The sequence below is a fragment of the Heterocephalus glaber genome, unplaced genomic scaffold, assembly GCF_053883595.1.
Source record: "Heterocephalus glaber isolate CG9 unplaced genomic scaffold, H.glaber_assembly_v1.0 deba00000594, whole genome shotgun sequence".
NCBI classification, from domain to species: domain Eukaryota; kingdom Metazoa; phylum Chordata; class Mammalia; order Rodentia; family Bathyergidae; genus Heterocephalus; species Heterocephalus glaber.
The window spans coordinates 21216053-21243179 of record NW_028258151.1 but is presented as its reverse complement, the minus strand read 5'-3'; the positions used below and the strand labels follow the sequence as shown (position 1 = coordinate 21243179).

The following is a 27127-nucleotide window of genomic DNA, read 5'->3' as shown; positions in this document are numbered from 1 at the left end:
GTGTCTGGAAGGACACTGTTAAAAGTCAACTTTTATTTGTGAGAACAAAACAAGGCAAAGGCTCAAGAATCTACAGAGTACTATAAATAAGCCCTTCCTTTATCTCTCCTCTCGGGTGGGGCCTGCACGTTCCAGCCGGGCAGGAACACGAAAGGATACCTGCTTTTACCATTACTGCTCGGCCTGGCCTGGGAATCGAAGACAATGCAAAAGATGCTAAAGGGAAACAAGATGTATAACTTCTGGAAAGGAGGAGACCAACCCCACATTCCTGCAGCCCCCAGAGAGCAGCGGAAGAGCTCGCGGAATGAATGAGAGAATTCAGGAAAGCCGCCAGATGCAAAATACATACTTTAAATCAATATCTTTTATTATTCTCCACCAACAACTAGTCAGAAGATAAAGTAGAATTTAAACTTCAATCTTGAAAAAAGAAATCACACACACACACACACACAAACCTCAACAAGAGCAGCGATCAAGTACACAAAAGTACTCTCTTCAGAAACACTTGGGGTCTGTAGGAAGAAAACAACCTTTACTGAAACATATGAAAATAAAACTCCAACAAAACAACAACACAACATGCTCTTGAGTAGGAAGTTTTAGTTTTACGAAAATCAGTTTTTTCAAAATTCATGTCCAGGTTTCACAGATGTTCAGCCCTATTCTAACAGGATCTGTTGGGGGGTAGGGGGTGAAGAGTGGGCTGAGGGTGGGGAGGTACTTGGCAAGATGAATTTAAAATTCATATAGAAGAAGAAATCAGCAGGAATCCCTAAGAAAATGTACATGTAGCTCAGATGGAGTGTTTCTGTTAAGTGCTGAACAGACATCTCTGGCCTTTGCCCTGCAGCCCTTACCTCACAGTGGTAGAGGAGGTGGACTCTTTTCCAGAAGAGCAAACAATCTCCGAGGGGGTCAAGAAAAGTCCCAAATCACACAGGTACTCAACAGCAGCTCAACCATGACATCAGGACTTATAGCTCCCACACCCTCAGCTTCTGCAGGTGGTAAAGTTTATTCTGTTTTTACAGAATTTATCAGCGTGACACAGGTGTACCTAAGAATCTGGGAGCCTCAGAATCAGAGTGGGGGGTGGGCTGGGGATTTAGCTCAGTGGTTCCGCCACCTGCCTCCACAAGCGCAAGGTCCCGAGTTCGATCCCTGGTACCAAAAAAAAAAAAATCAAAGTGGGGGATATCTGATAAAGAAGGAAGAGAGCCAAGTGAAGTAGCACACACTTATAATACTAGCACTTGTGAAGCTGAGACACGAGGAGGGCAAATTCATGGGCAGCCTGGCTACACAGTAAGACCCTGCTTTACAAAACAAAAAAAAAAAAGGAAGGGACCGGGGATTTGGCTCAGTGGTTCCGACACCTGCATAGCAAGCGCAAGGTTCTGAGTTCAATCCCCGGTACCAAAAAAAAAAAAAAAAAAAGGAGGTGGAGAAAATCAAATTCATATTTGGGAGAAAAAAAGAGGGAATGAGATTTTCACTGTACACTAAAGGCCAAGGTACATTCCTGGGGAATTAGTTCAATGTGAAAAAATGTTAAAAATAAAGCTAGAGAGACTTTTAGGTTTTTATCTGCATTCATGCTAGTGACTACTGTCTCAGTTTAAAAATAATGGAAGCACAGTGGCGGGAAAGAAAACTTTTAGGAAATTCCACTACTTAAAAATTTCAAGTTTCTGTATATTGAAAAATAGTCCACCAAAATAAAAAGGCAAGTTTCCACTTCTGTTAGAGATGGATTAGCAGAGACCGGATTTAACTGCCTGCCTACAACACCAACAAAACAAAACAGAACAGACGCAAATATGTGAACAATGGTGTTCAAGGCACTGGATATCAGTCAATGCTGGACAATGATTCTGAGAAAGGGGAAACCGTCCAGTGGGCCTCGAGTTTACTGCCCAGCTCACTTCCTTACGAGAGTTTCCAGGCTCCATGCAGGAAAGGGGGAACTGAGGCAGAGGCCCCTGCATTCTTGAGTGGACAAGATGAGCCTGGGGTCTGAGAAGCCCAAAGCAACTAAAGTTTGTAGGACAGGGCACTGGGGCAGAGGGGCTACACAGCTAGAGATCGTGTAATCCTGCAGAGCCTCCTCCAGGGGTCAGCAGTTAACAAGGCCATGGCCCAAGTCCATCCCTATCAAAGAGTGCACTAAGTGTACGCAGTCTACAGGGAAAGGTGTGGATCAGCAGTAGATTATGTGTTTAGTATGCAGGAGATCCCGGGTTCTGCTCCAGAGACCAAATAAATAAATAAATAAATAAATAAAACAAAAACTCTAAATATTTCAATTAAGAAGTGGTCAGATTGTGTTGCCTACAAAAAATACAGCCACATATAGGTTAAAAGAGATAACACATCTTGAAAATATAATGAAGCAAAACCTGATAGAACTGAAAGGGGAAATAGACAAACCCATAGCAATGGTCAGAAAATACAATACCTCTCTCCCAGTAACTAGTAGGACAAAACCCAGCAAGGACTGAGGGGACCTGGACAGCACCATCAGCCACTGGGCTTGACCAACATTGGTAGAATGTTTTTCTCCAACACAGGTTGTGAATGTCTTCAGAGTAGGTACCAATACAGAGCAGGCTCTGGGCCTCCGCACCCATCTTCGTGGGTTGAGAAAGATTCAAGTCATGTGAATTATATGTTTTGACCATAATGGAATTAAATTATAAATCAGTAACAGAAAGATCCTTGGAAAACCCCCAAGTATTTGCAAACTAAATAGCATACTTTTAAATAATCCATGAGTCAAAGAAGAATCATAAAGAACATTAGGACACATTCTCAACAGAATGTAAACCAAAAGCACAGCATGAGGAGACTCAGGGAGTGGCATAAAAGCAGCACCTGCAGAAAGGTGTGTCACCAGATGCCTGTGTTGGAAAGTAAGAAAGGTGAACTCAGCTTTCATCATAAGGAAAATAGAAAAAGAAAAGCAAGCTGAACCCAATGTAAGCAGAAAAAACGAAATAAGGAAATAGTAAGGATCAAGTGGAAGTGGATGAAATAAAAAACAGAAAAGCAATAGAAAAAATAAAAATAAAAATCTGAGTCTTTGAGAATACAATAAAACTAATAAATTTCTAACTAATCCGATGATAAAAATTACCAATGCCAGGAATGAGGAAGGTGATATCATTACAGATTCTAAGGAAATATTTTAAACAATTTTATGTCAATAAATTTGACAAGTTAGATGAGATGGACAGATTCTTTTTTTAAAAAAATTCGAAATACCAAAGCTTACTCAAGAAGAAACAATGAGCTGGAATGGACTGAATCTTACTGGTGGCTGACGAGTTCAGTTAGAAACTTTCCTATCAAGGAAAATCTAGACCTACACGGCCTTACCAGTGGATTCTACCAAAACTTCCCCCAAATATCAATTATATTTAGTTTCTTTGGGAACAAAAAAATGAAAAGAATACTTTCCAACTCATTCTATGAGGTCAGAATCACTCTGATACAAAAACCAAAGAGTACAACAAAAGGAGAGTATGGAGCAAGAGCCCTCATCAGTATAAATGCAAAATAAAAGTTTACCTGGTAGAATCCAACTATCTATAAAGAGGATGATGCATTGTGATCAGACATGGGTTTTCTCCGGAATGTAGGGTGAGTGTAACATTGGAAAGTCAACCAGAGTAATTCACTCTATTAACAACTGAAAACACCTGATCATCCCAGTGGGTGAAGAAAAGTATTTGAAAAACTGCAACATCCATTCCCAAATGAAGCAAAGCAAAAATGCTCTCAGCAAAGTAAGAGCAGAGGGGCTTCCTTTGCCTAATAAAGGATACATATGAAAACCTCACAACTAACTGTGAAAAGATTAAACATTTTTCTTGCTAAGAGCTAGAAAAAGATGAAATATTTGCTCTCATCGTTCCCAACCAGTGCTGTCCTGGAGGTTCTTGTTATTGTAACTTGGTATGAAGAAATAAAAGCCACAGAGATTAGAAAGGAAGGTGGAAACTATTTTGTTTACAGATAACATGACTTTGTAATCCAAAGGAATCATAAAAAAAATGCTATAATAGTGAGCTGAACTAGGTTGCGAGATATAAGATCGATATACAAACTCAACTGGGTTTCTGTAAAATTACATTGAACCATCAGATATCGACGCTTTAAAAACACCGCTTTCTAATAGTATTAAAATGCACTGTTCAGCGATGAATCCGACAAGAGTTGTGAAAGACCCGCATTTAAAAAGCACAAAATATCCCTGAGAGAAATTAAAGAAGATCCAAATAGAGAGATAGAGAGAATCTGTGCATTCAAGGGCTCAGTATGGATAAGATGTTCATTTTCTCTAAATTTCTAGAAATTAACAGATGGATTGTAAAATTTGTGTGGATTGTGAAACTAGCAGATGCCAAGATAAAACTGTTTTTGTCAGATCCAGACAGAGCAAGAGCCGGGAAGTCATAAAGGGCTCCTGCCTGCTGGGCTGAGATAAGTAGTTTCTCAGGGATTTTCTCAAGTCCCACCAGAGATTCCTTCTCATTCCACACGCACACCCAATGCTTTGCTCTTTTCGCACATGTGCACGTACGCACAGATTTCTATAACAAAGTTTATCTTTAACATTCTCTAAGCCTGGAGCAATTCAGACAAGATTCTCCGGATGGAACACATGCCTGGCAACAGTACCTCCATCGGGGGCTGACGCCAGTGCCCGCTTTGGGCTCTCTGAGACCTACAAACAAACTCTGTACCCTAGCAGTTTACATAAATTTCTCCTTTTTTTGATTTTAAAAGCTTCCTTTTGCCTCAACTTCTTTGAATACACCCATACCATGACATCCTCAATAAATATCATTCTTCTTTGGAGAATCTCTCTGATTGTTATTTATGTTGACAGGTTAAAGCAAACATTCTTGAACAAGAACAATAAAACCAACGAGCTAACATCCTAAGAATTAGTGTACAGCTAAAGTAATCCAAACAGGGCAGTACTGGCGTAAATAGTAAAAAAGATCAAAGGAACAACACAGTCAAGAAATAAACCCATGTCCATGCAGACAATCAACTTTTTTTGGTACTGGGGATCGAACTCAGGTCCTTGCGCTTATGAGGCAGGCGGCAGAACCATGACAACTGACTTTTAACAATGGCACAAACGTTATTCAGTACACAAATGGTTTTTCCAGAAATCATGCTGGAATAATTGGATATCCACATGCAAAACAAAAAAACCTTGGTTTCAATGTTTCACATGGTATATAGAAATTTACTCAAAAATAGATCTAAATGTAAGGCCAGAAACATAAAATCATGAGAGAAAATCTTTGTGATCTTGAATTATGCAAAGATTTCTTAGACAATACCAAAAGCACCCTTCTTAGAAGAACAAATTGACACACTGGAATTCAAAAAATTTTTAAATTTGTTCTTCAGATGACAACAGTAGAGAAACTAAGAAGACAAACCACAGACAGAAAATCTTTGCTATGTGTCTATTTCGGGGCCTGATCCAGAATACACAAGGAACTCCCCAAATTCAAGAAAACAGACAATTCTACTTAAAAATGATGGGCAAAGATTTGAACAGACACTTCACTAGGCAAGATGGATAAATAAGCATGTGGAAAAATGCTCATACCACTTGTCATTGGAGAGATATAAAATAAAATCACTAGATAGCACTGTACATCTACAAGAAAGGCTAAAGCTAAAGGACTAACAACTGAATGTGGACAAGGATAGAGGAGGTAACCCTGAAGGAGAGGTGACATGGTTAAACACATACCTCCTAACATAAGCCCTCTAGGGTTACTTCTAGGTTTCTTCCCAGGAGGAAAGGATGTGTTCAGTCTTACAAGACTTGTATGTGACTGCAACTAGCAGCATGGCTTTAATCATCAGATACCAGAGAGAGCCCTCATGTCCCCCAGCAGAGGAGCTGGAGTGTCCAGCGTTGGTAGTAGGGACCACTGCATGCAGCCATAGCAGGGACAAACCTCAGGATAGCCTCTGTGAGCAGAGGAAGCCAGCCAAGGAGTCCATACCACCGACTTCATTTATAGGACACTCTCAGGGAACAAACTGGTCAGGTCAGTTATCTGTCCCTCACAGAAAGGCACAAGAGGGATCACAAAGCAGCAAGAGGACACTTCGGGTATGCTCTCTCTTGACAGTGGTGTCATGGTGACTACACATGTCGAGACCGATGAGACTCTCCACTTGAAAGAGGTGCCTGCTAATGATGCTTCACAAAAGCTGTTTTAAAAATTAAAAGGGAAATGACAAATGGGAAACTGCTTTGAGCGAAATATGACAGATGAGGGGTAATATAATCAAAATGTTAAATGAACTCGGAAATGCATAAGGAAAACATTACCCAACCTAATTAGCCTGCTGGGGCCACCATAACAAAGCCCCACAGTCGGGTGGCTTCAACAGAAGACATTTATTGTCTCAAATTCTGGAAGTCTGAGATGCAGGTGTTATAGGGCTGGCTCCTCCGGAGACCTCTCCCCTTGGCTTGCAGATAGCATCTTCTTCCAGTGTCCTCTTTTAGGCCTCCCTGTCTGTCTGTGTCCTAGTCTCCTCTTCCTATGAGGATATCAGCCCATCCACTTTAACCTAATCACTTATACAATGACCCTATAGGCAAAGACAGTCACCTTCTGAAGTGCTGGGGCACCCATTAAATTATGTCCTCCTTTAAATTCAACATGTGAATTTAAAGGGGAGACATAATTCAGCCCATTGAAAAATGAGTAAAAGACAAGTTACAGAATCAGAAATACAAACAACAAATAAATGTACCCCCCAAAAGTGCAAACACTTTTAAGAGCAAACAGAGGAGCACCATGCTTTACACCAGCTTTGTCAGAGCTGAAAAGAGTGGCAACAACCATGTGTGACTGAACCCTCAGTCCCATAACCTACCTAGAGATAACCAGCCCTTGCCCTCCAGGGAAAAAGCTGAGGGAAAGTCAGACACTGGGCCCCGGAGTCACCAGTCCCTGGGGCAGGAGCAGACAGAGCTCTTAGGGAGCAAAGTGAGCTCTGGATTTTTCTGTAGTGAGCTCTGACTTTTTTCATCCTTTGGGCTTAGAAGCCCCATGACCAGCATGTTTCTGCATCTAGCTGCTTTAGATCCTATGTATAGACCAGACAGGGGTGACCTGGATTCTGGGAATGTGGCCTGCTCAGAGCCCCTAAGCCACTATGCACCTGAATCAGGACAGGACCCCTGGAGGTGCTGGGGAGAGGCAAGTGGATCCCAGCCTGCAGCTCTTACCTGAGTGATCCAAGAGCTTTCTGATACTTACCCAGTGTCTTCCAATTGGATGAGCAGCCCTACTGGTGGGAGGCCTGTACCAGGGCAGAGTGGATAAGTGGCGATGTGGTTGCCTTTATGAAGCCCCTCAGAAACAGTTGCCCATCAATCCCACAACCCCTTAGCTCCTTCCCTCCCTGTTCCTCTCCTTCTCAGCCAATAGGACTCCCTGCTTGGGCAGCAGAGACCCAAGGTACATGGACTGGTCTGTGGGCAGCTCCTTGGCCAGCTTCCTACTCCTAGGGATGCTGCCCCCTCTGCAGGATCCCCTTCTAAGCCCCTGCCGCACCTTTTGCCCTTTGGGGAGCCTTTCCTCCCTTAGATGCCATAAAGAGGGGACAGAAGAGGGGAAGGCACCCATCCACCACAGACTGCTGGGCCACAGAGCCTTTGTACATGCAGTGTACAGGGCAGGGGCATCCCTGACCCCCTCACTTTTAATTTCCAGCTCTGTCACCCGCAATATTTTTTCATCTCCTTCAAGCATATGTCCCTAAGCATCTGATGTATTCCACTTGTTGATTTGGGTCTGTCTCCCTCTAGGAACATGCACTCTGTGGATATATGGAACTGTGCTGGCCTCAACCCTTTTATGGATCCTTACAAAGCAGCCAGCTCCTAGGTGATCCCCAGATGAGATGAAAACGTGGGGTCACACCAGCACACACACAGGTGTAAATGGCAGCTCTGTTCACCACCACCTGCCTGGTGCTTTGCCCTGCCCAGGTTTGTGGCCTGAGGTCCAGGAAGAGCTACAGAAGCAAAGTCTCCCTCTGACCCCCTCCTGCTCTTCTATCTCTCACTCCTCTTCCTCTTTCACAACAGGCCATGGAGACCAGAATTTCCCTTCCAAGGTGGGTCACAGAAATTACAGCCTCTCTCCTCCAAAGCCAACTGTAAAACCATGAAATGTTATGCTAACCTTTCTGTGTAGGAGCTGGTCAAAAGAATGTAGGTCACAAGGCTTGCATTCTAGAAAAGGTGCGGCCCTATACCTGAGAGGAAGGCTGAACACACACGGTCCAAGAAGAATCTGAACAGACAGGCCTTGTGGGGTCCTTGTCAGTCCATTACCACCAGGATCCACCTTCTGCCCAGTCACATATCTGCATGGCTGTCTGTGCTTAACCAAACCCAAGCATGAGTGGGCACTGCTCCGAGTCTTTGGCTATTGGTTTCTGAAGGCTCCCTGGACAAGTAAAACGCTGATGACCTAACTGTCATGATTTTCTCTTGTTAGCCTGTCTTTTGTTGCAGTGGGAGGAAAGGGGTCATATTTTTCTGCCCCTACGTGCCAAAATTTGGAAGCAACAAAGAGGTCTTTCAATAGATGAATGGGTAAACCGAGGTATACCCAGACAAAGCAATATTATTCAGCCCTAAAAGGAAGTGCACTGAAGAGTCATGAAGACATGGAGGAAGCGGAAATGCACATACTAGCTGAAAGAAGCCAGGCTGTAAGAATCCAAGGAATGACATTCTATAAAAGGCAAAAAGGCAAACAGCAGAGACAGTGAAAGATCCCTGGCTGCTAGGGCCTGCGGGGAGGGAGGGATGAAAGGGCAGCTCAAGGGGGGTCTTTGGGCAGTGACACTGTTCTGTATGACACACTGAATTGTGCGCAAGGACATTATGCAAGGGTGAGCCCTCCTGTAAATGCTGGACTTCCATCAGCGGTAATATATCAATACTATTTTGTAAGTTGTAACATATTGGAACACACTAATCTAAGATCTCAATACTATGGGAAATTGGTAGAAGGGGTGGTCTGTGGAAAGTCTATTTTGTGTGCAATTTTTCTACCAACCTAAAATTGCTCCTTAAAAAGTCTATTTTTTATTTATTTTTTATGGTAGCAGGATCGAACTCTGGTCCTTGCGCTTGTGAAGCAGGTGGCAGAACCACTGAGCTAAATCCCTGGCAAAAAGTCTATTTTTTAAAGAGAAAAAAAAAAGTCAGTTGTTGAGCCGAACCTCACATTTAATTGGGCATACTATATTTTATCTGGCAACCTCAGCCCCTGGACTCAGGAAAGGGGCAAGCAAAGAATAATGGGATTTGTGTGTTGTGACAGATGGGAAGCAGGGAGAGAGCATCTTAGAGCTGCCACATACCCTTGGGGGGAGGCCTGGGCTCTGTGTTCAGAAATTCTAATCCTTGCATGGAGGATCTTGTTGGCAGTTGTTAGATAAGTGGAGAAGCAAGACTGAGTGTCCAAGAGGGTCTGGCCAAGGACCCCACCAACACCCTCCTTGCCCTCTCAATTTCCGGCCACATCTCTGAGTGCATTATACCTGTGGGTTACAACATGGCCACCAACAAAATCAGTGCTTTAGGAGAAGAAAATGTAATTCCTGGTCCTGGAATCTGATCCTCAGCTCCATCCTGAGCTGAGGTCCCAGGCCACCTGCTACTGGGAAAGTGCCTGTTTAATCAGCAACCTCAAGTCCCTCACCCTGCCTGAACCCTACTAAAGAGAGCTGGACCCCCTCCATCCCACACAGCGCCTGGACACCTGCTCCTCCGGGGACAGGCCCTCCTTTGCTGCCATCACCTTCCCTCTTCATACAGCCTGTGCCCCCCACCCTACCCCCAAACTGTCCTGTCACAGATAATCCCTCACCTTCAAGAAGTCCTTCAGCCTAGACCAACCCATTTCAGTCATATTCATTCTCTCTCCCTCCCTCCCTCCCTCTCTCTCTCTCTCTCTCTTTCTGGTTTTTTGAGACCGGGTCTCACCATGTAGTTCAGACCCGCCTTGAACTCACTATGTAGCCTAGTCTGGCCTCAAATTCACAGTGATCCCTCTGCCTCAGCCTCCCAAGTGCTGGGATTACAGGGATTTTCACGGGTGAATAGGGCGAGGGGGGCTCTAGACTCTCTCCAGGAACCCCAGGACAGAGCACTGCTCTCTTCGCTGATGCCTTTGGTCTCAGCCAGCTCCTGACTTCCCCTTTGCCCAGCACTGTCCCTACCTGAAGGTTTGGTTTCCTGTCCCAAAGGGCTGCTAGTGTCATTTCATCTTTCCAGGGGTCCCTCACTGCCCCTGCTCGACGTCCCCACCCATGCCACCCCAGCTCCAAAGTACATCGGAGGTACAGTGTGGTACAGAGTAAAATCAGCCAGCCTGCCAGGGCAGATGGGTAGCTAAAGGGATTGAGAAGTGAGGAAACCCAAGGAGTTGGGGTCTGGGGACAGGCAGGAGGGAGCCCGACACCCTCTCCTGCAGGGGAGGGTCCTGGTCAATGGCAGAAAATCAAGGACTTGGAATCAGGGGCAAAGAGGTCCCCTGAGCTGGGCTGTCCTGGTCTGGAGAGAGAGGGTGGGCCGACAGAGAGGCCCGGAGAAGCCAGGGGCCTCTTGAAGGAGGTGTGGCCGGGGGAGGAGGGGGGTTGGGAGTGAGCCTGGCGGTGGTGAGCTGGCCTGCCGGAGCTTCAAGGGGAAGGGGGCCTAGGAGTCCGAGAGCGGAGGGGGAAACTGCCGGGCCAGGTGGAGGAAAGGAGTCCAAGACCCCAGACCCCGGCCCAAACCATTCATTATTTCCCCACCCCCACTGCCAGGCAGCTGGAAGGTGGCAGCACTGACCAGGATGTGACCTTGAATTGTTGAGAGGGAGAAAGGGAGAGACTGGAGGTTTGCGCCGCTGAGTCGCGCGGTGGGGGTCGGGTGGAGGTGGGGGATGGCAAGGAGCAGGACGCATAAGAGTGGGAAAGCGCAGGCGCGGGTGTAAGGGGGTCTAGGGGATTGTAGGGCTCCTAGAGGCCTCAGTGCGTGGGCGGAGTATTCGAGGCTGAGTGCGGAGTGGGGGGGGAGTGGGGGGGGAGTGGGAGGGGGGGGTTGGGGCCGGGCCAACTTGGTCGTGGTGGGCCTGGTGGGAGAGGCCAAATCCAAATGGAGCTGTAGGGGGAGGGGAGAGCAGGACCACGGTGTGCGGCTTTGCGGGATGTGCGGGAACGTGCGGACTGGAGTTGGGCCAAGAGGGGCCTCTGTGTATGTTGCAACGCTAAGGAGCGCGGGCCACGGGGAACTGCACAAGTTGGGGGCGGGGCGGCGCGGTGCCTGGCGCGGTACGGGATGCAGGGCGTGAGGTGGTGCACAGGGAGCGGGGCGGCGCGGCCTCCGGAAGCGAGGGGGCGCTGTGCCAGCGCAGGTGCCGTGCGGGATGGGTGCCGCTCCTTCCTTCAGCTCGACGCGCGACCGCCATGGCGCGGAACGTGCTGTGAGTAGTGTCGCCGCAGGGCCCCTTGCGGGCCCCCGGCAGAGACACAGGGGCTGAATGCAAGGGATGGGAAGAGGTGGAGGAGGGCTCCCGGTGGCCAGGGCACAGGTCCTGTAAATTGAGGTCCTCGCCGTCGTGGGGCTCTGGTGTCGCGGCGTGGTGTCGGGGGCAGGTGATAGCCTGAGCTGGATCTGAGCTGGGGGAGCACTGACAGGGCCTCCCAAGTTTTTGAGAGCCCCTTGCGTTGGTTCCCACGTGGCCCAGGTGTCCGAGTCTCCCCAGAGACTAAGCAGGAAGCACAAGCCCTCGGTGAACCTAGGACAACCCATGAGTGATGGGACTATGCCACTGTGGGCTTTGGGAAGCAATTATGAATATTTGGGGGGTACCCAGTAGACAGCACTTTGGGGCCCCTGCACACATAGCTAAGGAGATAGCTGGCGGGGTGGGGGGCCCTTGAAGACCCTTGGGTGAGTTCCTTCTGCAGACTCTGGGACCAGGACACGAGCGCCCTTGGCCTGGGGAAACTGAGGCTGTGGGCAGGGGCAGGGGGAGCGGGCAAGACCTGGTGAGTTCACATATTCACCCTGAGGCTCTGCAGGGAGCTAACTCAGTGGCTTACAGTGGGATGCTGTGGGTGGGGGGTGAAGCCAGTGGCCCTGAGCTGGGCCCAGCGTTGTTCAGAGCAGTGAAGAGCTCCATTTGAAATTCGTTGAGTTTGAGGTGCTTGTGAAATGTGGGGAGCATCAGGGAAGCCCTCCGGGGACAGTGAGGTTGAGGGAGGGCCTATTGAAAGGGTGTCTCAGGACAAAGGAGGAAAGCAGGGGCAGTGTGATCTTTCCAGAGCTGGAGGCCCCAGGACAAGCCTTGGGATGGGTCATGGTGTGCAGCACAATCAGGGAAGATAGGTCTGAGAGAACATGGATTGTGAGACTGAACCCATGTGGCCTTGGGCACTCTCAACTCAGGCTTATGTTGGGCCCTCCAGTGCAGCACCATCTCAAGGCTTGGAGTCTGGGGGGTTCTGTGAGCCATTGCACCTCCTTTCTCACCATTAAAAGATAGGTCCCCAACCTTGTCTGTCACTTCCAGTGTCACAGTTGGACACAGTGGGAGTATGAGGGCTCCTTGGGCAGTCACAGTTGGCCTGGACCTGTGGGTAAGTTGAGGGTCCCACAGCCTCGCCCCTCTCAAGAGCTTGCTCTTCAGCACCTCTTCCAGCACCCCTCTTTTTTATTATTTTTTTTTCCAGCACCCCTCTTGGGGGGGCATGACTAGGTGTCTGCAGCTTTCTTCTTCTTCTTTTTTTTTGGTACTGGGGATTGAACTCAGGTGCTTGCGCTTGCGCAGCAGGAGGCAAAACCACTGAGCTAAATCCCCGGCCCCTGCACCTTTCTTCTTTACAGTGGAGACTCAGCCAACTGGCTTGGCCACAACATGTTGACTTGGTCACCAGGTAGATGCAGTTCTCCCTTGACTTAGGCACACCTTTTCCTGCAAGTGCTTGTGTCTGAAAGTCCCCAGCAGCTTGGTCCCACCAGGCTGTCTGTCTAACCCCTGGGGCACTGGCTTCTCAGCCTGACCTAGTGTCCTGGCTTTGGCCCTCAGCAACTGTTATCCTTGGTGCTCCCTAGACTCAGGTGGCCCAGGCCAGCATGCACCTCCCTGAAGGTGGGTCAGTGTCAGCCTGTGAGTGCCTCCAGCATGGTGCTGGGTAATCCCCAAATCAGGTCACATGCACTGCCCCAGACTGGTCATAAGGCTACGGATGAGATCCTGGACACCCCCCTCGCCCGCCCCCCCGCACTCACCCTTCACGGACCCCAAGGAGGTTGTACCTTCTCAGACTCCACAGATCTTGAGCTTCTGGATGCTGAATGGGGGTACTGTCCCCCAGCCCCAAGGCCTAATGACAAGGTGGGCTAGGAAGACACATAAGACCACTGGAGTGGAGATTTTGTTTGATTTGTCACCAGGAGCACAAGCCTAATGTCTGGGAGGCAGTTGGCCCCCAAGCCCCTTAGCTGCTTATTTGCTTTGAGGGTTTGGGTGCTGGGGAGATGTTGCAGCCAACTTGTGATGTGTAAGATCAAACACAGTTTGTTGAAAGTACCCTCCTCTACAACTCTAAGCCCTTAGCCTGCCTCCCTGAAGGCCAAGGCCAGAAGGGCCCCACTGTGGTGCTCCCCCACTCCTGAGCAGCAGGGGTGGCCATCCTCAGGTGTGCTGTCCTGTAGGGAATTAGCATTTCCAGGTTGAATCCTTCCTTCACCCTGTTTGTGGGGGACATTCTTGGCTTCTTTTTTGTTTTGCACTGTTAGGGATCAAATTCAGGGCTTCATGTTCGCTAAACACTATACCACCGAGCTACACTCCCAAGCCCTAAATATCGGCTTCTGCTTCTCTAGTTCCTTTCTGTTTGTTCTTTGGCCCTGCTGTAGACCATGGGGGCCACCAGCCCCTTTTTCCCAAGTCGAAGCTAGGGGATGAGAGACCTGACTGCCACACTGGGCAGACTGAGGTGGGGATGAGCTGTGGGATCTGCATGCCCTGGGTTAGTGACCTGTGCATAGCTGTCCTGCCTGCCCTGGCCCTGCTAATGTGGTGCACAGTGGGGCCTACCAGTTACCTCAGAGCCTGCTGTGTTGATACATAACATGAACCAAGTCTCTCCTGAGCAGGTATCCCTTGTACCAGCTGGGTGGCCCCCAGCTCCGAGTATTTCGAACCAACTTCTTCATTAAGCTGGTACGGCCTGGTGTGGCTCAGCCTGAAGACACGGTGCAGTTCCGGATCCCCATGGAGTAAGCCCCAAAGGAATCTGGGCTGAGAGCACTCTGCGGGTGCTGTGGGTCCCTGGCACCCAGGGTCAGGCTCTTCCTGCCTGGGAAGACCTGGGGTGGCTCTGCTTAGCAGGCAGCAGTGAAGGCCTGTGTTTGCAGAGCTGAGGAGAGCAAGGGGAGCGAGCATGCTCTGGCAGGCTTCCTGCTGGCCTCCACCTGGGAGGCTTAACTGAGAACCTGAGATGTGGGCTCACTTCCTTGCTCTGGTCTTTGTTGAATTCTTGCCTTAGTCCTCTTCCCAGGAAAGGCATCCCAAGAGGCTGGGTTGGGAGCCTGCTGTGATTCGCAGAACTGCTCATCTTGGCTTCTATCGTACTTTGCTTCACTCAGCTGGCTGGGTTTGACAGCTGCTTCACCTTTAGGGAAATACATAGCCCCCCGACTAGAACTGTTGGTCAGGACTGGATCAGACTGGTGGGGTGGCAGCACATGTTTCTAAGGGTGTTGAGCATCAGTTTTGTCCAGCTTCCTGACAAGGACAGAAGGGGCCTTAAAGCTGAGCTCACAGTCACAGGCAAGGTCCAGCTGAAAGGACCTGCAAGCTCAAGGCAGGCTGGGAGTCTGGCAGCTCTTTAAGGCAGTCACATCTCTTGTGCAAGCCCAGCTGGTCCCTGGAGGTTGAGGACCAGTGGAGAGGGGATGGCATGGACCAAGTTGATAGAGCTGTATTCTGAGTGCCTGGGCCTTGGTCCCTGTCACCCTAATCCTGAGTGAGGAGGACAAAACTGGGGGTCCAGTGGTCAATAGTGCTGGTGTCTTTGGCCCAGCTTGGCCTCAGCCTGATGTAGCCGAGCCCTGTTCAGACTTCCCTTTCTTTCTCATTCATCCAGGATGACCAGGGTGGACCTCAGGAATTATCTTGAGCGCATTTACAACGTACCTGTGGCTGCTGTGCGTACGCGGGTGCAGCACGGTGAGTGGCTGCACCCTCCTGTCTACATGATAGTGCTCATTCAGTACCAGGTCACAGCCTCAGGGTCAGTCATTGTAATCTGACTTGGTACAGGAGGCAACTGAGGCACAAGGGGCTTGGGGTGACTTGCTAGGGTCACACGGTACTCTGGTGGCAGATCTGACACCATGGTTTCCCTTTGGTGCTACCCCCAGCCTACCACAGCACAGCTCCCCAAGAGGATCCCACTGCAACCCTCAGCAGCAGCGCACTGTGTTTCCTGGAAACCTCACCTCACCCCTTGGCTAGTGCCACCAGGTGCTCATATTCCATTCCATGCTGTGAGCCTGCCGACCTCGCTGACCTCCAGCCAGAGGTGGCAAAGCCAAGCACATCTGTTTGGTTTTAGTGCCTTCCCAAGAAAGTGCCTATCAAATTCATTTACATTTTCAACAGAGAACAAAGTGTTAAATTCATTTTAATGTTTTAAAATCTTTTACTTTTGTTTTCAAAGGTTATTTTTATTTAAACAGACCCATTTCGGTGGCACTGGCTGGTGGGTCTGAGCTGCTTCTGGTGCTTGGCCTCCTGTGACTTGGGGCAGCCACCATACCTCCTGTCTGGAAAATAGTTCTTGGGCTAGTGGGGCTGGATCTGTGTTGGGACCTGGAAGTAAAGGTCTGCTTCCTCCCTGCAGGCTCCAATAGGCAGAGGGACTATAGGAATGTGAGGATCAAGAAGCCAGACTACAAAGTGGCCTATGTTCAGCTGGTGAGTGAGCCCCTTTGAAACCTGACCTCCCACTGTCAGTTGTGCCTTGGGGCTGTTGGTAGCCACCATGCCAGGAGAGCAGAGCCCAGGGCCCATCATGGAGCAGACCAGGCCCCACATAGTGTCTCCTGGGCCCCCACAGAACATAGTTGGTTAGCACATATGGACAGTACATAGGGACCTGCTGTTCTGAGCAGTTCTCAGATCTGAACATTCCATATGAAAGGCAGATCCACTGCAGGTTATGGTGGACATCAAAGGCCACCTGTCCCTTGAGGGCCTGCCCTGGGACAGGTTGCAGGCCTGGAGACAGGTGAATGCCGCTGAAGATACACTGTGCCCTCCTAGGAGCCTGGGTGCCAGAGCTGGTGTGGGATGGCCTGGGGTCTGGGGCCCTGGTGGCACAGTCTTGCATTCTCCTCTCCCCCTTCCTGGGTCCTGTCCAGCTCTAAGTCTGGATTCCATGAGCATGTGATATCAGCGCCTGAGTTACTTTATCAAGTGTCCTGGCCAGGGGCCTCCAAGAAGGCACCTCCACCGCGTGTTCCCTGAGGCACAGACCTAGGAGAAAGGAGCCCATGTGTTCAGACAGGCTTTCTCTCCTTCCTGAGAGTGCTCAGGACCAGGACAAGCAGTAGCCACGCCCGGCGGCCCTCAGTCTCCAGGCAGAATCCCCTCTGACCTCAGTGGCTGGCCTTGGACTGCAGGGCCTCTGTGGGAATCCTGCAGGGCCTATTCACCACTCCCCCACTGCTTAAAACCGGCAAAAGGAGGGGGGCTTCCTCCAGTTCCTTCAGTTTTGGTGTAAACAGCTCACCAGGGAGCCCCGGGGTGGGGGGACACTGACCACTAGATGGCAGTAATGCTACTAGAAACCCTCCTCCCACTGGGACCTAGCAGGACCCAGCCCTGAGTTGGAAGGCAGTTTCCCTCAAAGAGTAAGACAGCTTTCCCGAAGAACAGCCACATTTGTTCTAAACAGGGTCCCGTAATCACTTAGCCTAATATTTGCTATGTATAAAACCAGGCAATTCAGGTGGAGAGAGCAGCCACCAGCCTTATAAAGACCTGTGTGTGCTGGTGTTGAAACGCCCCATCTGTCTCTGTCATGGCTGCGGGGCGATGTCCCATATGCTGGCATTCGCTACGAGTCACTTGGAGACAGCTATGGTTACAAGTGGCTTTTGAGTCATCTGAGCCCCGTTTCTCCCCCAGCCCCACCTCACCCTGAAAGCTGAACTCTCGGCAATCCTTAGATCCATGTCTGCAGCTGCCGCCTGCCGTCTTTCTCTGAAATCCAGGCTGCCGGAGACAGGCAGGGCAGCTGTGGCCAGCATGTCCCCGTCAGCATGGCTCCTCCTGTCCCAGAATTAAAATTTGTAACGCCACCCCACCAATCTTTGCACAGCCTAGAAACTGGGTAGTGGGTCTCCATCCCCCCCAAGGACCCAAGGACCCTCAGAGGCCCCTTCTGTCTGTATCTGCTGCCAAGACCCTCCTTTTGGCCCCATGGGGTGGGGGTGGGTGCTTCTAATAACAACCCATTGTGCAGCACACGCAGGGTCAGCCAGAGACACAAATTAAATGATGGGATTTATTGTGAGTTGGCGGCAGTGGAAAGGCACAGCCCACATGGTGGGGGTCCCACTTTTTCCTCTGACAACCTGATAAACATCTCTGGCCCCAGGTCCGAGAGGGAGTAGGAGCAAGTCCTCAGTTACCCACAGAACAAAAAGAGCATTGACCATGTATACACAGAGCCGCATTTGAGTGAGTGGTGCACACGAGCCATGAGCTTGCTGCTCCAGAACAAATGCTTGGGCAGCAAGGGGCAGGCAAGTCCTGGCCCAGACAGTGGCCAAGAGCTCCAGGATTACCGGAGGGGGGCTGGCTTTTTCAGCTCTCCTTGTGACCTTTTTCTCTCCTGGTCTCTGCCACTGATAACTCCTTCCTCTCTTTGGAAGGTGAAAGGATTTTGTTCTTTAAAGTGTAGATTTCTCTAAACAAGGAAAATCCCCCAGGGAGCCATCCGGCACCTACAGATACCTCTGGTCTCCTGGTGAAGCGGGCCATTTCCCTAACAGCTGCCTGTTTCTTCACAAGCCACTGTATGTGGTCATCTTTGTGTCTGTGTTTTTAAATGTCACTTTGGGTTTCCCCTGCTGCAGAAACTAGCAGAGTCACCTCAAGATATCAAACACAAATCCCCCTTCTAGCCAGGCAGCCCTGCTTGTAAACTATTGTCTGTCTGTCAGTACTTTTCAAAAGGAAAAAAGGAGTCTTGAGATATGTAAGATAATCTCTGGCAGCCTGGCTCTTGGCCTTTTATCTAGCTCCTGCACCCTGCTCTATGTGACCAGAACTTAACAAACTCTGCATTCTCAGGGTGGGATCTGGGACTTATGTCCTGTTTCAGATCAAGCTTGGCTCCCTGCCGAAGCCCAGATTTCCTTAGGAAGAAATGAGGGTCTCCTAGAGCCCAAGTGTACCCCACTGACTTTGCTCATTAAAGTGCTGCAGATTCAGTGCGGTCTTCAGCACTCCTTTAACTGGTAGCTGGAGGCCAGGTGCTAGCTTCCCCTCCTGCTTTCCTGTCTGTTGCCCCTTATCTTGGAGCTGCTTAGTGTAGTCAGCCAGGCAGTACAGCCCCTCGTATCTGCTTAGGCTCCACACCATGGTCCCCCTCCTCACCAAGGGCTTGCACTGGTGCCTGACCCACGTGCTTGGGGGCCTGGGCTGGGACTTGGCCATGCTGAAACATTCCGAACTTCTAGTGAAAGACGTAAAACCAGTTAATTTGCAAAGCCCGACTTGATTTATAGACTGCTGCATATGTAGGTTTCTGTGTGCGTTACATGTGTTTTATTTGCCAAGCTCCGAGCCTGGAGGAAGGCTGGCCTTTAATGTGGGTGAAGGCCTTTAGGTACTTTGGATGGAAAAAGCTTTAGCGTGGCACCAGACGTCACTTAATGTCCTGTTTTTCTGTGCCTAGTTCCTGCCCCTCAGTTCAACCAGGCTGCCGCCCTGGTGAATAGGCCTTTGCTGGGCTACTTCTAATGAGCTGGGGGCTGGTGAGACACCACTGTAAAGAGATAATGTCCATGAAAAGAAGCATTGTCTCGGGGTAATGGCTTCCCGCTGCTAGATAAGAGCAGGAGGCCCCACAGCACAGAGATGTTTATTTTCCCGGCAGGGACCCTGCACTATAGACAATGGCAGCTCATCCCTCCCACTGTGAGGGTCGAGGGTCACGGTCCTTGAGCAATTGAATACGGCCTGAAGACTAGAGCACTGATCTGAGTTGTTTCCTCCCCAGGCCCATGGTCAGACCTTCACCTTCCCAGACCTGTTTCCCGAGACAGAGCCCAGCCTAACCGATAAGGAACTACAGAGCCAGAGCGAGTTCCTGGAAGATGTGAAGCAGAGGCAGAGCAGCGACCCCCGACGTGGTGGTGTCTCAGACTGGTTTGGCCTATGACAGCCACAGGCAGGGACAGATGGACACAGGCCCCAGTGGGTAGAGCAGTTCTAACAATCCAAATAAAACCCCTGCCCTGGGAAAAAGAACCGGATGTCTTGTACGCTTCTGTTCTGGAGGTCACTGAGTCTCAGCCACGTGTGCCCAAAGTATACGTCCTGGCCCTGGAGGACTGAGGAGGAGCTAGCTGGCCATGCGTCATGTGGTCGCATGGGGCACGAGGCGTGGGCTTCTCTGGCCTCACCCAAGGCCTCACAACTTGAAGATGACACCAGCACACATACTGAAGAGATAGGAAGAGGTGAGGACAACCTCATGCAGCCTGCGGCTCTTTGCTACATGAGTGTCCACACTTGGAGCTTGAGCTCAGGGTGTTGGGAGGAGAGACAGTGTAAGTGTGAGCATAGAGGCACAGGGAAGAACCCTAGGTCAGCAGCCCTTGAGGACCAGGGAGGGTACCCCTTTCGGGCTTATGGTTTCCAGTTTGGCACAATTGACTTGAAGTACCTGAGTGGGTGTCAGGCAGAGAGAGGAGCAGAAGGAGGAGAGGTGGCCTATCCACAGAGAAGCTTCCTGGCAGTTGGGCAAGGAGACGGGAGGACAGGTCTGCTAGCTCCCTGACTGGAGTGGGGATGGGCAGCCAATAACCCCCAAGCTGCAGTTTTATGACTTTCACAGGTCTGTGGGGATGCACAGGTGGGAAAAGGAGAGGGGGTGTGAGAGTCCCTGTGGGGATGCCGGATGGCCCCTAGTGCCCCTTGCTTTGGGCCAGTCATGTTGGCAGAACAGAATGGAAGGCACTCTCCTAGGGCTGTCTGGAGCCTGCAGTAAAGCCCTGCTGTTTATTGTGGGCACCCTACCCCAGTCCTACCACCATCCCTGCACACATCCTCTGGGAGCAGGTAGGGAGTACAGGGTCCCTTGTCCCTTTGCTGGGCTTATTCACTAAAGGCTAGCTTGTCATCTCATTTCTGCTGGGCAGCACCTGAGACTCTGATCTGGTCATGCTCTTGAGTGTTGATTCATCACGCCTTCTCACAGAGCCCAGAGCTGCTAGCCCCTCCCAGGCCCTGGCCTGACAGCCTAGGAGCCTTGCTTCTCGAAAGGGCCTGAGGCCCTGGGTCTCTCCATAGTGAAGTCACGGCATCCACAGCATAGATCCCAAAGGCCCCTTGGCTCAGGAAGCTCAGAGAGAACCCCTTCCCACCTGTGTACTTTAGAAGTTTGTGGTTAGGCCAGGGTCTACGGTATAGATTGGGTAGAGGAGTGGTCTGTGCATCCAGTTAACCCTCATAGTCCCTGCCTTGGCCATAGTGGAGCAGGACCTTTAGGGTGGGTGGACAGCCCCCTGCACACATGGCCCCACTGCCTGCAGCTGTGCCCTGCCTGCAGCTTTGACCTCACACTCTGTATCTGGCCTCTGTCTCAGAGGGAGAAGCTACCTGGCTATCCCCAGTCAGGATGGGGAGATGGCACAGGGAAGCACACACATGGCCTCGCCAAGCCTGGCCACACCAGCATGTACCTCAGGAGCCTAGCACCTGGGCTCTCTGCTTCCCTGTGGGCATCTTGTCCATCTCTGCTGGGCATGAGAGTAAGGGCCCAGCCCTGCCTCTGTGAGCAAGAGCCATCTCAAATGCATGGTGGCAGTGGCTATAAGATAATATATTTGAGCTAGGCATGGTGGCACACACCTGTAATTTCAGCACTCAGGAGTCTGAGGCAGGAGGATTCCCATGAATTTGAGTCCAGCTTGTGCTATATAGTGAGTTCACAACCAGCCTGGACTACACAGCGAAACCCTGTCTCAAAAGGAAGGAAGGAGGGAGGGAGGGAGGGAGGGAGGGAGGGAAGGAAGGAAGGAAGGAAGGAAGGAAAGGAAGGAAGGAAAGGAAGAAAGGAAAGAAAGAAGATGTATTTGCCAAAATAGGTCTGCTCAAGTTGCAGGGAGCAGCAACAGACCTCCAAATCGGTTGGGGCCAAAACACCAAAGGAAGTCCCAGAGGTGCTAATGGTTTATCATTTGTCCAACATGAAGGGCAATGCATGCCTTCAGGTAGAAGCCAAGCCTGAGAGGGCTGGAAATAAACGTGTCTGGGCTGTGGGTTGGGACCTAGAGAAAGGAGTCAGATGACAGATCAGGTGAGCTGGCCAGGGCACCATGACAGGGGCTCGGAACAAAAAGACACGGTGTGGAATAGAGAGGACAGCCAGCACCCGAGAGCAGCAGGAGGCAGGACGACAGCAGCAGCAAGCATGGGCAGGCCCAGAGATGGGGGTGGGGATGCTCTGAATTGTACACAGGCTGCCCAGAGGTAGAAGGATGAAGCCACCTGTGATCTGAGCATACCAGCTAGGACCACAGGGAGCTCCCTGGAGACATGTGACACATGGCTGTGTGTATCTATGTGTCAGTGTGTCTGTAAGACTGTGTCATGAGTGGGTGACTGTGTCTGTGTGCCAGGTGTCTGTGTGTGTGCACATACCTGTGTGTATATGTGAGTGAGTGTCTTACTGTCTTGAATGTATGGGTGTGCTGAGTGTGTAGTGTGTCTGGGTATTTTAGTGGATGTATCTGAGTGGGTGTGGGTGTGTCTGTGGCTGAATGTGTGTGTGAGTGTATCTGGGTGTGTCTAAGTGGGTCTTGGTGTGTGTTTAAGTGTGTCTGAGTATGGGTGTATCTGGGTAGGTCTGTGTGTCTCAGTATGTGGGTATAGGTAAGTGGCTCTGAGTATGTCTCTGTGTTTAGGTGTATCTGGGTGTGTTGAGTATGTGGATGTGTCTGGGCTGGGTAAGTGAGTGTGGGATGTGTTTAAGTGTGCCGTTGGATATGTCCAGGGGTGTAGGCACATCTGAGTATTTCTGGGTGTGTCAGTGTGAGTGGGTCTAGGTTGCCTGAGTGGGTCTGGGTGTGTGTCTGAATATGTCTGGATGCACCTGAGTGTGTATGTCTGAGTGGGTGCCGTGTGTACAGGTATCTGTGTGAGTGGGTGTGTTGGTGTTTGTGTGTATGTGTGTCAGAGTCTGGGTATCTGTAAGTGTATCTGGATCAATATGTCTGAGTGTGTGTCTGAGTCTGAATATGTGTGTTTAAGCGTGTCTATGTAGGTTCTGGATGTGTGTTTGGATATGTCTGAGTGCGTCTGAATGGGTTGGGTGTCTCAGTGTGTCTGGGCGGATCTGAATGGGTTGGAGTGTACCTTAGTGTGAGTGTACTGTGTGTATGTTTGCATATGTCTAGGTGTGTCTCAGTTATTTGTGTTTGAGTGGGTCTAGGTGTATCCGAGTGTATGTGTGGGTGTGAGTGGGTCTGTGTAGGTGTGTCTCAATATGTCTGGCTGTGTCTTGAGTGTGAGTGTGCTTAGCTGTCTGTGAATGGGTATGTGTGAGTGTGAGTATGGGTCTGAGTAGGCCTGGGTGTCTGCGTTTGAATGAGTAGGGCTGGGTGTGTCTCAGGTGTGGGTGTGCCTTAATGTGTTTGTGTGGGTCTATCTGTTCAGGTGTATCTGAGTGTGAGTGTATAGGTCTGAGAGTCTGTGTGTTGGAGTGGGTGGACCCGGTTGGATCTTGGTGTGTGTTTGGATGTGTCTTGGTGAGAGTGTGTGTAGGTATGTGGGTGTGTCTCTGAGTGTGTGGGTGTGTCTGAGTGTGAGTGTATGTTTGAATGGGTCTGAATGGGTCTGGGTGTGGGAGTTTAATGCTAAGGAGGGAGGTTGACCTAGAGATTTGGGGAGCAGCCTGAAAGCAGCTGGAGTGTTCTGGAGAACCTGCTCACGTACCATATGGCCACGTGGCCTCTGGTCCCCCAACCCCTCAGCCTCCAGCCTTCCCTGTTCCCCGGTTCTGCAGCACCGTCCCACTGTGGTCTGAACAGGACCTGGCTGTTCCCTTGCTGGTTGGCCTGGAGATGGAGACAAGACACTGGGCTCCTGCCCCGACCCTGGAGCCACGGGGTGGGGGTGGGGGGTGAAGGCCCAGGCAGGCTGCACCCTTCAGTGTTGATTTAGGGGACTGGGAAGGTCAGGAAGTGGGGCAGGAGGAATGGAGTCAACTGTATTTTCCTTAGAGAAATAATTCATGAGGCCTGGCATCCTGAGGACCCTCACTCAGGCAGGGGAGGAGGAATTCATCGTTCATGGCTGCCACACCATGGGCTGTAACAGCCCCCACAAGGGCACCAGACATCGTGGCCAAGGTCGCCCTTCATCATGGCCTGAAGCTCATACCCCCTCCTCTTCCAGCCTTACCCCAGCCCCCAGCATCTGCCTCATGCCTAAGGGCCTCCCTGACTTTCCAGCCAGGGGAGGAGGTGGCTGGGCATTGGGCAGAGCCCACCCCCAACAAGGCACCCATGGTGGAGGACGAGCTGTGAGGTAAGAGCTGAGTACATTCTTGAGGAAATAACGGGGGGCGGGGGGGGGGGTGCTGCTGACTGTGCTGCTTCAGGAACAGTGTTCTCAGTCCTCTGAGGGAGGGAGTCACACACAATCCACTTCTGGGTCACCAGGTTAGCAGACACATAATTCCTGATTGCAGTCAGGCTGGCCCAGCATCTGTCCAAGCCTGTGGGGAACAGCTTGCCCTAGTAACCTGAGGGGTCTCCAAGCTCAGGCACCTCCCTGGGCAAGGCCAGCGGGGGCTCCTGCTTCTTCGGTTCCTCTGGGCCCAGCGCAGGCAGGCGGATAAAGGGGAGAGGCGGGGCTGGGGGCAGGGCTTGCTGGCTGGGTTTGTTCCAGGATTCTGGCAGGGGGCCCTTGCAGGGGAGCTGCTCTCTGTCTGAGGCCTCAGAGGTAAAGCTACAACCTTTACAGATCCATCTCTGTACCCCCATCCAAGGGGCCACAAGGGCCTGCTTCCCTGTGACTTTTTCCCTCCTTGGTACAGCTAGGCTATGGTAGTCCAGGTTTTGGTTCCAGCAGCCTCACTGCACTGCAGTAACTCAAATCCCTAACACAGGTGCTCTCCCATGTGTGAGGATAAGGAGGGTCTGCTGCAGAGTAGGGGTCAGGGGGCCCCAGGGCATCAGCCTCATTCCCTGAATACCTGACAAGACCCTGTCAAACCCCAGCAGCCCACCTGTCCCTGCAGAGGGAACTGAGACATCCCCAGGCTGATGAGCACCATGGCCACCTTTTCCTGGGCATTCACAGATGTGGCAGGGATGGGAGAGGGCCTGACCCCAGACAAGGCCCAGATGGGCAGGGGGACCCGCCTCCAGTGGTTCCCCAGCACCCCCACCCCTTGCAGGCGTCTGCTGGGAGCAGGGAGAGAGGGTCATGGGGGCAAAGCAAACCAGCAAGCTGAAGCCCCCTTGGACGTGTGGTTGATTTGTTGCTGCGGGGGCCTCTGTTCATTCTGCAAGAGGGAACGTGGGGTCAGGCAGCTCTGTGCTACACAGGAAGAGCTGGGCTGTGGGGCTGGGGGCCTCAAGGCTGTGCTGGTTTGGCTCAGCCCCCATTCCTGGCCTGTGTTCGTGAGTTATGGCTACAGCAGGCCTGCCTCAGTGGCCCTCAGGGACGCATCCCAGATCCCCAGCAGCTCCAGGTAAGAAGCTGCCAGATACAGCAGAGCCACTCTAGCCAGTGGCCTCCTGTCCCTGGCTGTTCTCCTTTAGGACCTAGTAGTGCTTTTCCTCTGCAGTTTACCTACCCCATATTGTGGTCCCACCTCCAAGTGGCCTCAGGTAGTGAGACATGGGCTGCAAAGGGAGAAGCTCTTCTTTTGTGCTGTCCACCCAGCCTGGCCCACCTGGAACCCAAGTCACATCGAAGTCATCTGCCGGGGCTGGGGATTCTGGACACTTCTGGCCACCGTTCTTTCCCAAGCCCAGGGACACAGCATTTCCTTCTGTCCTTCTGTCCTTCTCCAGTTCTTAGTGCAGAGGGGAAGCCAAAGAAATCAGACCCCTGAGAGGGAGCTCACCTTGCCCGTTTGCTCCCCCACCTTGATTTTCCTGCAGTTCTAAACTGTATCTGCCAAGTGTGTGGGCAGGTAAGGACCGAATGCCTGAATCACTTCGTACCACCCAAGGCAGGAAGTTGGCTCAGCAACAGGAAAGTGGCTGTCATCCAACTATGCCTAGGCCTCAGGCTGGGGTGTCTGGGCCAGTCAAGTGGACCAAGTGCCCTCCTGGGCATCACTATCCACCCATGATAGTTTCTGCCTGCACAGGATGTCTGGGGATATGATGGTTCCCTTCCTCACCTAACCTTAGGGATAAAAGAGTTCTGGCCTTGGGACATACATGTCTGTATTTATCAACAGCTTTATTGAGATGTAGATCACATGCCATATAATCCACCCACTTAGAGGATATAATTCTATGGCCTTGGTGTGTTGCTAGAGTTGTGTACCTGGCACTATGAGTGATCTGAGAACATTTATTGCACCCTAAACAACTCTGTACCCTTTATCTGTGGCTCTCTCTCTCCTACCCACTCAACCTATCTCAGTCTCTGAATGTGACAGTTCTGGGGACCTCACATGGTAGAGTCAGTCCTACAGGATTTGTTCTTCCATGCCTGGCTTATTTCACTGACTGCAGTGTCCTCCAGCTTCATCCATGTGATGGTGTGTTCAGGGGATCCTTCCTTTTTATGACTGAGTAATCTGAGTAATATTCCCCTGTAGAGATGGACCCATTCTATCCATCCATTCATTCATCAGTGGATTCATGAGTTACTTCTGCCCTTTCACCCTTGTGACTGGTGCTGCTGGGCGCTTTTGTGTGGATGTATGTTTTTCTTCTTCATGGGAGGACAATTCCCTCCTGTCCCTGATGGATGAATGTGCCCAGCCCGGGGCTGCTGATGCCCTGTATCAAGGTGCCCCTTCCCTGTCGCTCCTTGCTGCCTGTGTGCCTCTATCCACTTCCCTAGATGCTGCCCACAGCACTCCCACTCCTTTTGCAGTGCTGCTTCCAGCTTGAGCCCCTGGGGTAGCCCACTACCCACACAGCAGCAGGTTTGGGCCCGTTCTGTCCATGGCACACATGGGCTCTGGTCCCCGCTTTGCAACCAAAGAACAAAGAATTATGGTCTTTCAGTGTGTTATCCCCTGCCAGTCTATCAGGCTCTCCACAGGATGTGCTGCTCTTTGTCCTTGGGCATGGACTGGGGACAAGCTGGGTTACAACCCTTCAGGCTTCCTCCTGATTCCAGGCTCACCATGGCTTCGTAGGAGAAAAGGAAAAGGTGTCCCCAGGAGCTTTGCTCCAGGTTCCCCCAACTCAGCCTGGTAGAAGCTGCCCCCCACAAGGCCTTGGCTCACAGGCCGCCCATGCAGGTCACCAGCCTTGGAGGCAGCCAGCAAAGGAACGGGCTCCCCGTACTCAGGCCAGTATCCTGCTTAGCATCTGTATCTACCCCCACTTCCCCATCTGAGATCATCCCCTTCACCAATCTCCCCAAATCACTTCATTATTCTTTGTGAGTAGGTTTTTTTCCTAGTCAAAATAATCAGCTTTTTCTGTTGCTGCCACATCTGGCTTTGATTGGTCCTGGCCTCTGTGGATGCTGGAGACCTGATGTGATGACCAACAGAGTGGCCAGCCTTCCCCACCACACACACACACACACACACACACATGCGCGCGCAC

At 50.9% G+C, this 27127-nt stretch overlaps 1 protein-coding gene across 11 annotated transcripts; it reads left to right on the top strand.

Moving 5' to 3' along the window:
- Positions 1 to 11255: 11255 nt before the first annotated feature.
- Positions 11256 to 19619, top strand: Mrpl23 (mitochondrial ribosomal protein L23). Of its 11 annotated transcripts, none has more exons than XM_013075007.3 (7): positions 11515 to 11546; positions 12639 to 12705; positions 13393 to 13463; positions 14228 to 14350; positions 15220 to 15302; positions 15979 to 16052; positions 19369 to 19619. In XM_013075007.3, exons 1-7 carry the CDS (start codon positions 11530 to 11532, stop codon positions 19528 to 19530), a joined length of 597 nt encoding a protein of 198 aa, XP_012930461.1. In that variant the 5' UTR covers positions 11515 to 11529; the 3' UTR covers positions 19531 to 19619. The 11 variants fall into 11 exon arrangements, with proteins under 11 accessions (XP_004852147.1, XP_004852148.1, XP_087061642.1 ...); XM_087205515.1 differs by lacking the exon at positions 13393 to 13463 and adding an exon at positions 12953 to 13002; XM_087205518.1 differs by lacking the exon at positions 13393 to 13463 and having other exon boundaries at positions 11519 to 12114.
- The last annotated feature ends 7508 nt before the right edge of the window (positions 19620 to 27127 follow it).